The 16,803-nt window shown below is 34.4% G+C and overlaps 1 protein-coding gene across 1 annotated transcript in view; it reads left to right on the forward strand.

The window, feature by feature from the left end:
- Positions 1-16,803, forward strand: part of ADGRV1 (adhesion G protein-coupled receptor V1) — a 290,872-nt gene that overhangs the window by 68,100 nt on the left and 205,969 nt on the right. The window contains 12 exon segments of the mRNA XM_037372734.1: positions 1,186-1,395; positions 5,418-5,548; positions 5,821-5,920; positions 7,020-7,199; positions 8,734-8,897; positions 9,458-9,551; positions 10,193-10,225; positions 12,270-12,348; positions 12,969-13,107; positions 13,615-13,756; positions 14,198-14,460; positions 16,023-16,198. Coding sequence (XP_037228631.1) covers positions 1,186-1,395; positions 5,418-5,548; positions 5,821-5,920; positions 7,020-7,199; positions 8,734-8,897; positions 9,458-9,551; positions 10,193-10,225; positions 12,270-12,348; positions 12,969-13,107; positions 13,615-13,756; positions 14,198-14,460; positions 16,023-16,198 — 1,711 coding nt within the window.

The following is a 16,803-nucleotide window of genomic DNA, read 5'->3' on the forward strand; positions in this document are numbered from 1 at the left end:
ACAGTTCATCAGCATATAGCACTATGTTGCAGAACACACATAGTGGTAGTAGAAAAAAAAAAGATGAAAAGCATAAGTAAGTATTTTTTAAAAAAATATCGCAATGTGCATTATAAAGAATACCATTTCACCAAATAAATAAGGAACAATAATGCTGAAGATAGTTGTTATTTCAAGGGTAATGAGAATGAGAATCAGGTCTAACTGGTCTTTTGTTAACTTTTAGTCAGTACAGTAGTAATTTTTCCTGATGTCTCTTTTTAGATTCTGATATTGTCTTGATTTCATAACATACTGTAACAGCATATTAAAAAAACATAGGCAAACAAAACAGATGAACAGTCAATGTCAGACATTACTTCAGTACCATGCAGCATGACAGATATATTTTGTATTTTCAAAGTCTGAACTGATTGAACAGTTATTTTGAAAGCAATTTATGGGAGCGTAGTAAAGATGCTAGTGTGCTAGCTAGTTTGCTAAACCATCTGAACTCAAAATAAGTGATTCTAAAATTGACCTGTAATCGTATTAGTGGTTATAAATTTAGTAAAAACTGTTTTCAAAATACTTTGAAATTTTTTCAAATTCACATGCACTGAGCAACCAGGTTGTGTTGTAAATTATAACAGATTATAAAGACTGGTAATTGATAGTGCTTGCTGTATACGTTACTGTTCTTTGATAATCCAGAATGTAAGTAACACAATGACAGCCCATTTTAATGCATTCTCTGGCCCAGTAAATACATTCAAATGTATACATACTTGTATTTACATTGTGTACTCATAAGTGTACATGTATATAGGGTTCATCAGAGAGTTTATGCACTTGGTAATATTTTTTACAGGAATAATATTCCCCTTTTCTAAGTTAAATTTGAAAGTCAGAGAACTTACGATGCAAATAAAGAATTCTGGACGTTCAGAAATTATATCTACATTGTTCATTTCTATATAGTATATTTAATAATTTGGCAATTACATTGGCCTAATGTGACTTTTCAATAGTAATTGAATAAAACTCCATAATGACATTCAGGAGCTTCTAGACAGGTAAATAAATAAATGTGCTTCATGTCCTTGAAGTTTTTGAAGAATTTCCTACAAAAAGAGGTGATTACATCTTTTTAAAAAGTGATTTTCATGAGCACATGTAAGTATGTATATGTTGTTCTCCTTGCAGGGGAAACAAAAAAGATGGTCACACTAGCCATTTTAGATGATCCAGAGCCGGAGGATAATGAAAGTATCATAATCAGCCTGGTCCATACTGAAGGAGGGAGTCGGATTCTGCCCAGTTTTGACACTGTCACAGTGATTATTCTGTCAAATGACAATGTGGCAGGAATTATCAGCTTCCAGACAGCCTCAAGATCTGTTATTGGTCGTGAAGGTGGGTAATTGGTGTTGACCACACTCAGTTTAACATTAGCTCCCATCTCGGTGTTTTCTGTTGATAGTGACTCGCAGTGATTGTATCACTGTTCAGAGAATGCTAGCAAGTAGAGGATAACCACATGTATTCATTTGAATTTTTAACTTTTGCAAGCACAGCACTTAAGTGAAATCTGTGGAAAGGATGAGTACACCATTCCAAAATCATTCTATTTATCATCATCTGTGCTTTCCTTTTTTCTGAAGATCATGCCTTGCTTCTATTGCTGGTGCATTTCAAAGGTCCTATTAGCATTTCTTGTCTTACTCATTTATTCCACATTCCAGAACTGTATATAACTCCCATCATACACACCCATTGGTAGTCATAAGTAAATCTCATGTACTGGTGACTTACAATTCACTTTAAATCTTCTACAAAATTTTCCTACAGAAGGATTAGGATCACATCTTCTCTCTTCCTGACTCAATAACCTGCTGTTTTACAATTTTCTGTTTATGGTTTTTTATAGGAGACATTAGTGATCTAGCTGTCATCACTCAGTCATAACATTTGAGAAAGAACAATAATAATTTGGTATGGACCAAAGGTTACTACTGGTGCTTTAAGAGAGCATGTTGCATGTTTGATCTAAGGTTTGATGCAGTTTTGCACAGGATAATAATAGTAGTGATGGTGATTGCTTTTGGCAGCCTTTGCTGGAATCTCAGTGTATTGCATGTTTATGTTACATGTAAACTTAATGGGCAGGGAGAATTAACAAAACAGAAATTTTGCTGTCCAGGAACATGTGCATTGCGTTTTCTGTTTGAAGAAAAAAGTCTTTCTCAATGAAATGGGTTCTGTTTGTTTCCAGAAACGAAAGGACACCATAACCTTTTGAGTTTTATCTAGATATGGTTTGTGTTAATTCTGTGCTACTCTGTTCCCATTTTTTGTCCTTTATTCCTGTACATTAATGATTCTGATCTGCCTGCCAAGCCAGCTGCAGTCTGGCAGGCTAAGAAGAGCTGTTAATGAGCACAAGGAATTAATACAAACTGTCTCATTCCCAGAGGTTATGATGACCCTGAATACTTTCCACTGGTTAAATATTATTCAAAGCATGCTAGCAAATTCTGGCCATTTGGAGCTGAAATACTCTGCTGTAGTTTGGAAATTACGTGATTCCTATTCCTCCAGATTGTGAAAAACAGTGCATTGTCTAACAGCAAGAAAAAAATGACCAAATTAATTCCCTTTGATAAAAAATAATCAAAGAATGAGCTACAGGCCATAGATGATTTCAGTGTTTATATTTCATTTTCAGTATCGTTTCTTTTGTTTTGAAAACAAATTTTGTCAGATTTATAAATCCATTATCCAAATCCAAAATTTATAAATCCAAATATGGTTATCTTTTATATTCATTGTATTATTGAACAACTTTTGTCAAGCACGTCTGTATGATTTTCAAGCTATGCATATTATTTATCACCTTGCTGGGGGCGAAGGTAGCATTTTAGTACAGGCAGAGGTGTGCATAGCTGTGTGGCTATGACTGTATTAGAAGAAAATACACTGTAGTATCTTGAAATAAGGAAGAAGAGGAGGGGACCTGAGGCCCCCTTCTTCTCCCTGATAAATGTAGAAATTTAAAGAGGTGAATAACATGGTTACATATTAAAAACCTTAAAACAAAGTGATGAATTTAGCCTAATAACACTTTTAGTCTTCAGAAATCAATTAGTATTTGTATTAGTATTTCTTTCTGGATAGGGGTACGAAAGATTTTGGTAAAACTGACGAAGAAACATGGGTCAGTAATTAACTACTTAGGGTCTGTAATTAGGATGATTTGTACATCAGGTTTGTTCTTAGTGTTTGCATTACAGTGTAACAGGCTTCCACATAGTAAAGCATTTTGTTCCAGTCTTCAGTGAAGATTCATTGTATTACATAATGTTGTATTGAAATAAACTTTGTCTAAATTGTGCATTCTGCAGTGATACCACAGTAACCATTTTTCTGTTAAATGTTTGCCTGCAATGGAGGTACAAAATGCCCAAATAGGATAAAATGGATTTCAGTGCAGTGTTAAACAACAGGATAAATTAGCCTCAGGGGAAACTGTAAACTGGTGCTCTGTTTGCAGATATCTGACTGTAGAAGCACAACCCTTGTGATGTCAATAAATTTTGAATTCTTTTATTCTTTTAGAAACAACATGGAACAACTTAATACAAAGATATGAATGGTAGTACATCTCCAAAGCTTAACTGAAGTTTGAAATATTGAGGCTAAATTACACATACTAATTCTATTTATTTGAAAATGGGTATATAGAATTCTTGTATTAATTCTTCACAATTTTATATTGTAATTAATTACATTAAGGTCTCTTGAGGTTAGTTCATACCTCTCTCGTTGGTAGCCAACATACATGCATCTCTCTAAAGTTCCCTTACCAAAAAAAAAAATGTGTCTAGAAAATGTGCAAATTGTTCCTACCAGCTGTAGCTATACAATTCTGTCCTGCAATATAGTAGGCTAGAATACCCAGATAGTATCCTGACTTATATTCCTCATATTACGTAATCAGAGAGACTAGCTGGGGCTGCTCGATTCAATGCCAGTCAGTAAGGAAGCCATGTAACACCACATAGTCTCTTCCCCTTTTGCAGATGTATCTCAATGTTTCTCAACAGGATTGCTTCTAAGCTTGTACATAACGTAAACCAGAAGATGGATTTATTCCCAGATTCTGCAACAGTGAAAAAATTCAAGTCAGTTTATAGCAATACTAAGAAAGACTTTTTCAGTCAGTTGGAGATGGAACTAAGTTTGTCAGATTTCTGTTTCTACACCAGGAAAATAGCTTTTGACAATTTTTTTAGTTTTCTTATTCTTTAGTAAAGCAAAAGAAATCTCATGTATTATTATTTCCAAGCATCTCAGTAGTATAGGCTTCTGCATATTTAATGTCTTTGAAAGCCAGTGCAACACTGTACACATTGGTAAACTTAAATTCTGTGCACTTGAAAAATGCTGTTGACATACGGATGCAATGCGCTTAAATATTATAAATAAACATCTGTCTTCTAATATGAATGTCTTGCATGACATTACTAGTGTTATCTGCTGGTGTATTTCATATTGATATATGTTAATGTCATAGGTTTGTATTTAAATATTTATTATTATATAAACAATATAACTCTTATAAATATTTAATATTATATAAATTATATAATTTGTCTTAATTTTACAAAGATTTCTAAGGAGTTTACTCTTTCTTCATTAAAGTACCCATTGGATTAAGTGTTCTAAATGTGAAGGATACTATAACTGCTTCTTATAGATGCATGTTGTCAATTGATACTGTTCATGCCAGAAATCATAAGAATTTATTAAAAATTAATTTATAACATAAAATATTAATGTTTTTGTTTTATATACTTCATTTTAAAGTACAAATTAGTAAATATTAACATTTTTGAATTATTTTCTTTTCTAACTGATGATATTTGTGAGTTCAAACTCACATAAGTGGAACTTATGGGTAATTACAAGGATTTTTATGCATGTACTATGTAAAGTCAGAAGACGTTGCTAATGTCAGGAAGATGTATATTCCTTGCCAGTTAGCTGTTGTAGAAAGCTGTTTGTGTTTGAGCTGGTACATGCAGCGTATACTTTTTTGTGCAGTTCACAGGCAGATATTGCTCTTCTGTTTGTGCATATTTTGGAGGGTATTTACTTTCGAAGTTACTCCTCTGTACCAGGTTCCCTCATATTTTGATAGCTCATTCCAAAAGTAAACTAAAACCAGGAAAACTCAGAAGGAAGGAGTTTAAGTTTGGTGGTTTTGTATTAGAAACAAATGTGTTACAGAACTACTGTGAAGTTCACTATTAAAAATATTAATGTCTTTCACAAAAATTATTTGAACTGTGATACATGTTTTTAGCTTCTCATTTTTATAATTGATATATAGGAGAGGAAACCCCAAAATATTGTGTCTTATCTTTTGTTCCTAGGAGATCAACTGCAATTCCATATTTTAAGAACCGCCCCAGGACTGGGAAATGTTACTGTTGAATGGAAGATAGTTGGGCATAATGTAGAACAAAATTTTGAAAACTATTCTGGAATACTCTTTTTTCCTGAGGTACGTCCATAAGCAAAGCTAATGGCTACAGGAGAATGTTGTAATTAAAACTGAGCTGAGAAAAGGAGTGTGCTCTTATAGCAGTCTTTGTTTCTTGATCTGATTATTTACTTGCTTCTTTACTCTTGGAGTTCTAAACTGGAGGGAGTTTACTGTTTTTGATAATTTAACTTTACATTTCTTAAAGGTACTGCTAAAAATACATGTGATACAGTGGTATTACTTACATTTTATAAAATAATGACTAATCAGTTTATCAATAAAATAAATAGGGGACATTGAATGCAACATTGTATGTTCACTTGCTGGATGACCATATTCCTGAAGAAAAAGAGGAATACCAGATCATCCTATACAACATCAAAACAGAAGGTAATGCAGAGCTATAGCCTGCTGTATCTTAAAACTACCGTTTAGTACTGCAATATTTTCATATGTATTAATCCATTTTGGAAATGTAAGACTAAGCCTACTGCAACTGATGTAAACTATGCAAAATTCATTCACATTTTATTGAAACAGGCTTGATCCTTATGTGTGTGCGTGTACATATTTACACATGTATACACACACATGCACACGTATATATATAAACCCCACTGTGTCTTTCCAGTTTTCCTTAATTATTGTTAAACATGATTTGCCTCTGCCTGTTGAATTCAGTGGTTATTTGCCTCCCTTTAATTGAATACAAGCTTGAGCTTGCTAATGTATTCTGGATACAGTTGCCGTGAAATAAAGGGATATTTTTATCTTTTAAAGCACTCTTGTCATGCTGCAAGCTGGCTTTCTGATCTGCCTCTGAATTCAGGGAGGTCAGAATGTTTCATCCTTGCCATTCGAATTATAATGAGAAAAGCATGAAGCTGCATACCTTCAGAAATACCCTTTGTTAAACTGAAATTAATGTCTAAATGCTAAACTAAGTTGACATGGATTGTGTTGCTACTAGGTTCCTTACTGACTTGCCAGAATAATTTGTTGACTCTTATAATCCATCAGGATAAGCATAAATTAACACACCCGCACTTATTCATCAAAGCAACACTTGGGAAAGGGATTAATTTCATAAAGGCATGATTGAGAAGTTGAAGATAATTTTAACTATATTTTAATTTTATTTCCTGGGAAACTTTCTCTTTCCTTTTGCAATAGAGGAAATTTAGGGAAGTTGATGTTTTGCACTGGCCCATTAAGTTTTCCATTTCTTAATATGTTTTTGTGACTCTCTACTTAGTATGCATACAATTTCTGTTGTGATTGTATGTTCCTGTATTTGTTACAGAATGTAAATATATATATATATACATTTGACATCATCCATAAACTTCTGTGAGCACATAATTTGATTGGTTTAATTTCATTTGCAGTCTTACTGACTTTCATTTGGATGTAATAATATCAGTAATGTAAGGAAAAAATATTTGTTGTGTAACACTTTATTCACTATAGTCCATTGATTATTTTGCAGGAGTTGCTTCTTCAGGTGCAGCTGTTTTGGATAGTCAAGGATATGAAGCTGTTCTGACAGTAGAAGCTAGTGATGAACCACATGGAGTCCTGAATTTTGCTTCCCCATCCAGGGTAGTTTTAATTCCAGAGGAAAACAGAACAGTTCAGCTTTTCATTAACAGAGAATTTGGATCTCTAGGTTTGTATAATAACTCCAACAGAACGGAAGTAATGTTTTGGTAATCATTAGGCAAATAAAAGCCATGACAGGAAGGCTGGAAATTTTGAAATATCTTGGATAGAGCTGCTATTTTCAGTACTTCTAGGCTTCTTACAGCGGGCTTGGAAATGAAGTTTGAGTTTAAACTGAAGCCATAGCCCTCATTCCCTCACAAGGAGCCAGGGAGCTGTCACGTAACTAGTTGGCTATTAAGTTTACTACCTTTATGTCTAATGAATCTGTCTCAGTGTTAGGCTCTCTATAAGAAATAAAAAACACAGGAGAAAAGGAGCTCATAAGGAATGATTATTCCCACATATTTCCCCTCTAAACTTCCAGAGCTGGCAGCTAGGAATGTCCCATGGAAAAAGTTGCATACAGACCACTGAATTCAGTTTTTGTCTCTTCTGAGAACTTCTTTCTCCTTTTAAAATCAATTTGTCTTTTGCAATCCATAACATGAAGTGGTGCTTAATTCCAGAATTCAGTCATGTACTGTGTGCAAAAATATTTTCTTGTGTTGCCTGAGGATTTCAACTTCTGTTGTGAGATAACATGTAATCATTTGCTGTTTACCCTATTAGACTATATTTAGACCTCAGTGATAACCCTTCTTAGTTTCTTTAGTTATATCTGTTTTGAATTGAAGTGACCAGTTACAATGAATGTTCGAGATCTTTGCACACCACAGATTCATAGAGGCATTTTAATGATGTTTCTGTTCCCATTTCTTTTTTAATGTCATTATCTAATTCTATTTTGGAACACTACTCAGGACACTAATGCTTTAAGATAAGTATCCGCAGTAAATGTAAGATCTCTTACTTAAATTTTTAACTCCATCATTATTTATTAAAACTAAGATTCTTTTATACCTTATATTTTATTTCATACAAACTAGCTTTCAATTTCATGTGTCATTTTATATCCAGGATCACTCTCTTTAAATTTGCAACTTCACTTACCCTGGCAGATTAGTGAGACGTGGCACTATCATAAAAAATTATGTCTAACTTTTTCCCTTGTTAACATTTATTGGTGTCCCCCCTGATTTTTATTCTTTTTTGAAGTCTATGTCAATCTGTCTGGGAAAGAAACTAGATTTATTAAGTTGTATTTCCCATCACTGTCTTTAAAACCATTCTTAGATATCAGTTCCTGAAACATTCTACTTCCCTTGGCACCAAACCTGATATGAATAATACATTAAATGTCCCAGGTAGAACTTCAGCAATGTAACATTTGCGGTCCACAGCACCTCAAATATCTGAATATTTTGTCCTAATGCTTTTTGAGATCTGTGTTGTTGGACAAATCACCAAACACTGGAGTGAAAGCACATTACAAACAATAATGAAGTTCCATTGGCTCCAGAATAATCTTTTAATCCTTCAGTTTTGCAGTTAGGCTTTTCATTTTGTGGATGAGCATTTCATCTCTTTCCTTTGTCTGCTCCTGTGAGCATTACATAACTGGAAAATACTCATTTTTTTTTTGGTCACAAATTGAACAGGTGCTATCAATGTTACGTATGCCACAGTACCAGGATTGATCACCTTAAGTAATGAGACAGATGGGACCTTGGCTGAACCAGGAGCTGATTATGTAGCTGTTTCTGGCTCACTGATTTTGGAAGAAGGAGAAACATCAACTGCCATAAATATTACTGTTCTAGAGGTAAACTCTAAACCCTTTCGTTCTATACTGATCTGTGTGACGTCAGGAGAGGAATATTTTAGAGCATAAAGCATGCAATCTGTATAGTACTCAAACCTATATATTTCATTGTCATTTAGAAAGATGGTTTTTATCTTAATATTAAAATCATAGGACAAATAATAACAGAAAGCAGCTCTACCTACATATAAATGAAATTTAGCTGTCTCATTAAGACTTTACTATCTGATATTCAGAACAATGTAATTCATTGCTTGCTACAGGCTCTTTCTCAGTGGTTGGAATTTAAGCTTTTAAAATTAGGCAGAAATTTATTCACAATAATATTTCAATAATAGTTTAGTGTCACCACAGCTTCTTCTTCCTGAAATATGCCTTCATTAATTCATGCAAGATAATCAGTTTTACACCCAATAAAATATTTCGGGAAAATGAAAAAATAAATTAATTTTAGTGTTGCTATAATATTAGAGACTTCTAGTGTGTTGCCTTTTGGTGACTTCCATCACAGTTTCTTAAAGGAAGACGAAAAGAGGATGTACTGAATTTGTGTTTTCCAGGATGATGTGCCAGAGGTGCAAGAATTCTTCTTGGTTAATTTAACTTCAGTGGAGCTCATCATGAACCATTCAACTTCATCCCCACCTAGGCTGGGTAAAACAACTTATACAGAATTATCTCTGGTTTTCCTTTTATATGAATTGCATGCAGATTATATTACTCTGGTGTATTATTGGTACGCCTCTTACTTGCCAGCTATGCCAATATGAGACAGGGTATTCTGAAAGAAACATTGTAGAATATCATACATTTTCACTGTTACACTTGCTTCTTACTTTTTTAATCTCTGTAAAAATTATAAGGAAGTTGTCATAGAGGAGTTAGTAATTAACAGCTGGAGAGCACAATTATCTGAAAAGTTTTATTGGCAGTGTGTTAATCTGGTTTTTGTTTCTAAGTACAAAACGGAAACAAAAAAGTCCAAAGAAATTACTTTATGTGGTTACTTTGTTCGCTCTTTTAAAAGTCTCTTTTTATTAGTCTTTATCAGTTTTACTTTTAGCAGTCATATCCTATAGTTTTCCTGCTCTTCCAGTGAACTTCATTTATTATTTGCTTAGTTGGTTCCTTTATCATTTGTTTAGTTAGCTCCTCATTCTGCTTCTGAATTCAGTTAGCATAGCTGGCATTGGCTTTAAGGACAGTTGGATTATCCTGTAGTACTAGAGACTAGTTATACTGATTATTTCTAACATCTGCTTTGACTCTTCTCCCTTTTCTTTGCATGCCTATAGAAGTGACAGAGTTAATTCGTTACAGATTGAAAGGTAACTTCCAAGACTCATTGCTGATTTGTAGAGGCAGCTGTGATTAGTCAAGTCTAAAATCTAAAACAGGGAAAGAGTAACATAAAGGTATGCAGGATTTTTCTGACCTAAATAGTGCTGAGTGTTGTAAAGTCTCACCTTCTGTTGTAAGGGATTGGCAGGCTCTTTGAATTGTGACCATTCATCCCTGCTGTGATATCTGCATTGGGTTAAAATGTACTTAGGGTGAACAGATAATAATTTTAACCCATGAGGCAAAAACTTGTCCTTATTCTAAAATGTCACTCCAAATTCTGTTATCAGACTATTTTCTAATCTTGTTTTCCCTGTTGGTATATTTTGATTTGTTATGATTGACAATTTAAATCCTTGGTGCAATGCATTTGTTTAGGATTTCTAGCAATCACATACTCTATACAAGACACTTCAAGTATTTCTAGGAGGTTTCTAATACCAAAAGAGATGGCTTTTCTGCACATGATACTGGCATGTGCAGTCCATCCTATACATCTGGAATATATTGTGTGTTCCTGTCACAATCATGTGTGTGCAATATGTGGAGTAGGTATGTCTGTGATGTAGAGTTGAACACACTGAACTTAAGTGACCTTTATTTCTGACCTGAAGCTTCACTGATAAGGAGCAGAAACAGCAAGCTTAAAGACAGTTTGGTTTTTTTTAATCCATGCTCCTTTTGCTCCCATCTTCTAGAAAAGGTGGAAGAAAGCCTGACTTAAATACAGAAGTGCAAAGAATTAACAAAAGGGAAAACGATCAACAGCTGAGAATGACAAAAGAAAAAGAAATAAACTTAATGGATACAAGAAAGACCTAAGCTAGGGAAGGGTGGCATCATGGGAGGGGACGGATGCCTGCCATGAAATTAGAGTTCTGATGTTGAAAGCAAAGTATTACAGATCCTGGGTGAACTGGTACAACTATAACACAAGGGAAAATGCGGATCAGGAGTGAAGCTGAAAGGTCTGTAGTCACTAATGCTCCCTCTGCGTTTCTAAACCTCAATAACATTTCTGCTGTTTACGTAGAAGTTTTGCAGCTACTGCTGATCTTCATCAGTACCTCATAACAACAGGTTTGGATTCATGGCAATGACCTTTTACTTTCATTCAGTTTTATCTGAATTGTTAGAAATCTTTCATATGGATCTATAGGTAGTATATTTACTACAGATTCAGTGGAGTCAGTTGGGTTGTAGAAACTGCCTTTTTTCTTTGTTTCTTTTAAAATCTTATTAAAAGTAAGTTGAAGTAAAGGTAGTCATGCGATGCTGTTGTCTGAACAAATTAGGGCACAATTTCCTAAAAGCATTAAGTTCTGACTGCCAGGTTCTGGTCCCTGACATTAGTGGACATTTCTGGCATTAATCTATTATTATTTTCACCGTGTAATACATACGGTAATCTTTCAGAGTTATTGTGAAGATACATGCATCCTTATGGAGCAATAGAATGTTACAGTACATAAACAGCCTACAAAGAAATTAATAATTCTGTATTTGTGGGAGAATCAGAGGTGTGTGCTGCTAAGGCTTATGATCAGGCACTGAAACACAAATAGGAGATGAAATACTGGATCGTTTATTATTCTTTCTTACTGATTTTCCCTCTCATATTCAGAATGGCACAGACTGAAAAATATTGAACACCATCATAATAAACACACACAATGATGTTAATTAAGATTCCATGAGAAATCTTGCTTTCAGTATTTCCTAATTTTTCTGTGCTGTGTTTGGCTTCCTAAAATTTCTTTTGTCTTTTTTCTATGCATTATTAAAAGTAACAGTGGTAAATCAAGGCACTGTGTTGCAGTTCTAATAGTTAGGTAGTAAGGACAGATTTTCTTTGAGCCTTTCCAGTTATCTTGCCCACTGCCATTTTCTCCTCCATATTCTGGAAACAGAAAATTATGTATCTCTTCTACAAAATTAGCAGATATTTAAGAAGTGCTTTTATTATTCTTGAAAATAATGAAAATGGACTGTATTGTTCTTTCATTTTTGTCCTTCTGTTTTCCATTTTAGATGTTGAAGGTTTAGCTTCTCAAATTATTATTGATGCTAATGATGGAGTAAGCGGAGTAATTGAATGGGAAAGTACTAAGTAAGTCTTGTCTCCTTGAAGAACTCACTGTGTCGGTTAGTGACTGGGGTTACTCAATTATTGTTGTTTTCAGTTAACAGTAAAACACCTCATTAAAAGTAGGGCCAGATCTTTGACATGGCAAAGCATCATTCAGTTTTGTAGAACTGGAAAGTGTTAAAATAATTCTGACACTGAAAGCCAACATTTACAGTATGTTGGCTCCGAAATCTTTTGCTACTGTGTGCTTACTTTCACTGCTGTTGTTTTATATTCTAAACTTGTGTCACTCCCCCAGCCTCTATCCAGTGTTCCAGCCTCTACATCCATGTAAGCATACACACTGGCATCTCCCAGATCTTTTTCTCTGACTTGACTGATTTGCAGGAGCTAGGAAGCAGGCATCCATAAACATAGACTGGCTTAATCTGCCACTAATAAGCAGGAAAAAAGGACACTTTCTATAGCTTAATTCCCTTTAGATAAGAAACAGAGGTAAAAACATTGTATTAGACAGTTGTACTGATGCCTTTTTCATGCAAACGGAAAGAATGATATGAAGTGAAAATATAATGGCTATCTACTAGCTTATTCAAAAGAACATGTTAAGTGAGCACTGAGAATTTTTCTTTTTGTTTTAGTTTAGAAGTTAATGAATCTCATGGGAATCTGACAATAATGGCATACCGAAACAGAGGATCTTACGGCAATGTGTCTGTATTTTTTTATGCCCAAAATTTGGAAGCACAGCTGGGTTTGGATTTTAATGTGACCTCAAGGGTAAGAAGTAAATTCTGCATCTAATACTTTTCATTCCTCAGCTTCCCTAAAAGGATGTCTTCTTGTTTATTCGGCAGAATAATCAACAGTGCAGCTAGATTTTTCAACTTGTTTCAATTGCTTTGGTCATCCAAATAGAATGAGATAAAATTAGTCACTTTACTGGTTCTTTCTTTTTAAATACTTAAGTGTCTTAAAATATAAGACACATTGTAAACTTTCAAACATCTATCTCAAATACAATTTTGCTTAAGAGCGTATAAGATCTCTTATAAGGTTTCATATTTTTTTTACAACAGAATTTGCAAAGTAAATTGTCCTTGCCTGTCCTCATGTTGCAATTTGCTGAGCTTTTTTACTTCTGTTTTAATCAATTTATGTGATATAGAGCTTACAGAGCTTCTTGCCTCCTCTTTGTTCCTATTTAAGACTGTTTACCTCAGTTGAAAAATTCTGTGTGTGTTAACAGCTGTTAAGTATTCAATCCTTTCTGTTTTTCAATGCTAGACACTTTTTTTTGCTGATGGAGAAAGTAATAAATCTGTTGTTGTTACGATTTTTGATGATGATATTCCTGAAGGTGATGAGAAGTTCCAGTTAATTTTAACAAATCCCTCTCTGGGGCTGGAATTAGGGGAGAACACAACAGGTAACTCTTAGTTTTTATGTTCTCATTCTTTGGAATTGTAATTTTAATATTTTTTTTGTCATTTTAATTTCATTCTTCTGAATAATCGTATTTCAGAAAACACCATTGCCTTGTTACGGTAGATATTTATATTCCTTTGGAAAGTTCTTAAACATCCCTATGAAATCTATGCAATTAACAAGCAAATATGTAAAATAAGGAATCAAAATTACAGAAGTGAGCTTTTTAATAGGCGAGTCTAGATTCTTCCTGTCTGGAAATCTTCCTAGAAAAAGTAAAATATTTACATATTTTCTTTGAGTAATTTCTTGGACATAAAAGCATTATATATAGACTAAAGGAAGAATGGATTTGTGTTTATATGTATTTTATTTGTATATATGTACAATTATATTTTACTATGTTAATTAATGAATATTTCCATTATTTATTTCTCGAAAGCCATAATTACTATACTTGCCAATGATGATGGCCATGGAGTTCTGTCATTCAATAACAGTGATCACTTCTTCCTAAGAGAACAAACGGCTCTCCATTTGATGGAAAGTGTAGCAGTATTAAATATTATTAGAGAACCTCCTCAGGGGATATTTGGCACTGTGACTGTTCAATACCTTGTAAGTGAAATTAATTCTTCAGAGGCATCAGTGGATTTGACCCCTTCGCAAGGATATATTGTGCTGGAAGAGGGAGTCAGATTTAAGGTAATATGATAGTCATTACCAAAGAAGTGAGGAAAGCTTTTTCAAAAGTGTTGGAAAGATTTCAGAAATGTGTGTGCTTTTTTTTTGTATTTTTTTTTCTTGTGTTTCCTTCATTCTCAGAGCAAATTGAGTCATTGCAGTGGGAATGCATAAAAATTAAATGTGTTTTTCTGTAGATATTTCTGTCTTTTTAATAGTAGACATAAACTGAGAACAATATAATGGGCATATAATATATATATATGTATAGGAACATTTATTTCTGTGTATTCAGCATGTAGCTGAAACACAGACTTTGAAGTGAAGTGGTAATTTATAAGCATATGTAGTTAAGGCTGAAGTAAAAATCCCATACTGTAATGCCATGCTTCAACTTGTCTGAACTGTGCGCAGAGTATGCTGCAACAAAGGCAAAATGTAAACAGCTCTTAGAGTCTTAGGAATGGAAAACGGCTTATTCTTCTCTTCTGGGGGTGTTAAGCTTACTGCCTCTGTACTGTCCCCACAAGAATATCAGCTAGAAAATGACTAGCTTAAGTTTGTGAAATCCTGACCCTTCTGAAGTTTAATGGCAGTTTATTTTATTTTTTCAGTCAAGCTAGGTTCAGTAACAGGTTAGTATGTTATGGCTAGTGGGGTAGAATCTGAAACAAACCTTCCTGGAAAGACTGGGTTTCAGTTTCTGAACCTTAAATGCATTTGGAACCACAGTGCTGGCCAGTGTCATGGATCTGTGGGAAGTAAAAAAGACTTATTAAAAGTCTCTGAATGTGATTTATTGCAGAAGTAACCTGGGGTGTAAAAGATTGTAAGATCCAGCTTAGTTCCAGATGCATCACTGCTAACTTTTTTTTTTTCCCTATAGCAGAGCTATGTGCATCTCTGTAACTTTTGCCTCTTTGGGTAGAAAGAAGGATGACAGTGAGCCCCAAATGACAGTGAGAACGTCTACCTCTTTCTAGATTATTATCTGCTAATTTGAGACCATCTTGAGAGCATCCTATGCTCATCCACAGTGGTGCAGTAGAGGGAAAGAAGCATCAAGAAGAGAAAGTGTATTTAGAGTAATCCTCTGTTGCCTTTTTTCCTTCTTAACAGCACCAGTAGCGGAGTTACCCTGTTGTCCTGGAGCTAGTTTAGTTGCCAGCTAGAGTAAATTAAACCCAACTTGACTGGGCTGCGTTAGATGAATCAGGTAGCTTGTACAGGGACTATGAATTACCAATGAATGTGTGGAGTACGTAGAGAACCGAAGCATTAAAAAAAGGATCAAAAAAGGGTCTCAGGTTGAGAGGAGAAAAGAATGAGTAGGGGAAAAAAATGTGGATACGGTCATTTTAGTGTTGAAGCAATGGAGGTCACCGGACAGGTGACTTTGGAACCTCAGCCTGAAGTGTTCTTGCCTCACTTCTGTGCTCTCCCGTTTCAAGGGCTGGCTATTCTCCTGCTGTCCTATTCGAAGGCATACAGTGAAAGAACAGAAACAGTAGCATGGTCTGATAGGGTTGTATCATCATTAGCTGTCAAGCCTCAACAACTTTCTATGCTTGTTTTCTTGTCAGACACTGCACATTACGGCAATATTGGATGAAGAACCAGAAATGGATGAGCACTTTATCGTCACTCTGTTCAATCCAACTGGAGGAGCTAGACTAGGCACAAGAGTGCAAACTATGATTACGGTATTACAGAACCAAGCTCCACTAGGGCTTTTCAGCATCTATCCAGTTACAAATAGGTACTAAACACTGATTCTGATAAATGGAGTTTTTTCATATTCAATATAGTGTCTCTCTACAATTTTGGTTTTCTTGAATCTCTTTAAAGAAATTCAGCAATCCAGTCATAAAATGTTTGTACTTTTGAGAAGTACACTGTCTGTCAAATACTATTCCATATGTATGTAGTATACATACATAATAATTCTGCTATACAAAGAACAGAAAAGCACTTAAAATAGAATGCTCATCATTAGAAATGTTGATTTCTTGAAGGATTTTTCATAAAACAGTACTTCATTAGTCCCTAAATATTACAGTAATAGTAATCCATGTTAAGAGCTCCAAACCTCAGAACAGTGCTCAGGAAGTCATACATTTTATAATTTATTTTTGTTTTTAAGCTTGTGTAAAATACACTTTCACTTAGGGTTGTTTTTCAGAAGCAAATGAACCATATGGAATGACATTTCCAAAAATCATTCAGCTGAAACTGTACAGCTGGTGTGTTAACTTTCAAGCTGGTTTAAGATTTTGTTGCATTTCCTATGATTTTGCTAAGGTCTTGTTATAAGAAACATTGGACACCCTTAATTAATGTATGTATCTGTCCATCAGTATCAAA

Source organism: Falco rusticolus, chromosome Z (genome assembly GCF_015220075.1).
Source record: "Falco rusticolus isolate bFalRus1 chromosome Z, bFalRus1.pri, whole genome shotgun sequence".
Lineage (NCBI taxonomy): Eukaryota > Metazoa > Chordata > Aves > Falconiformes > Falconidae > Falco > Falco rusticolus.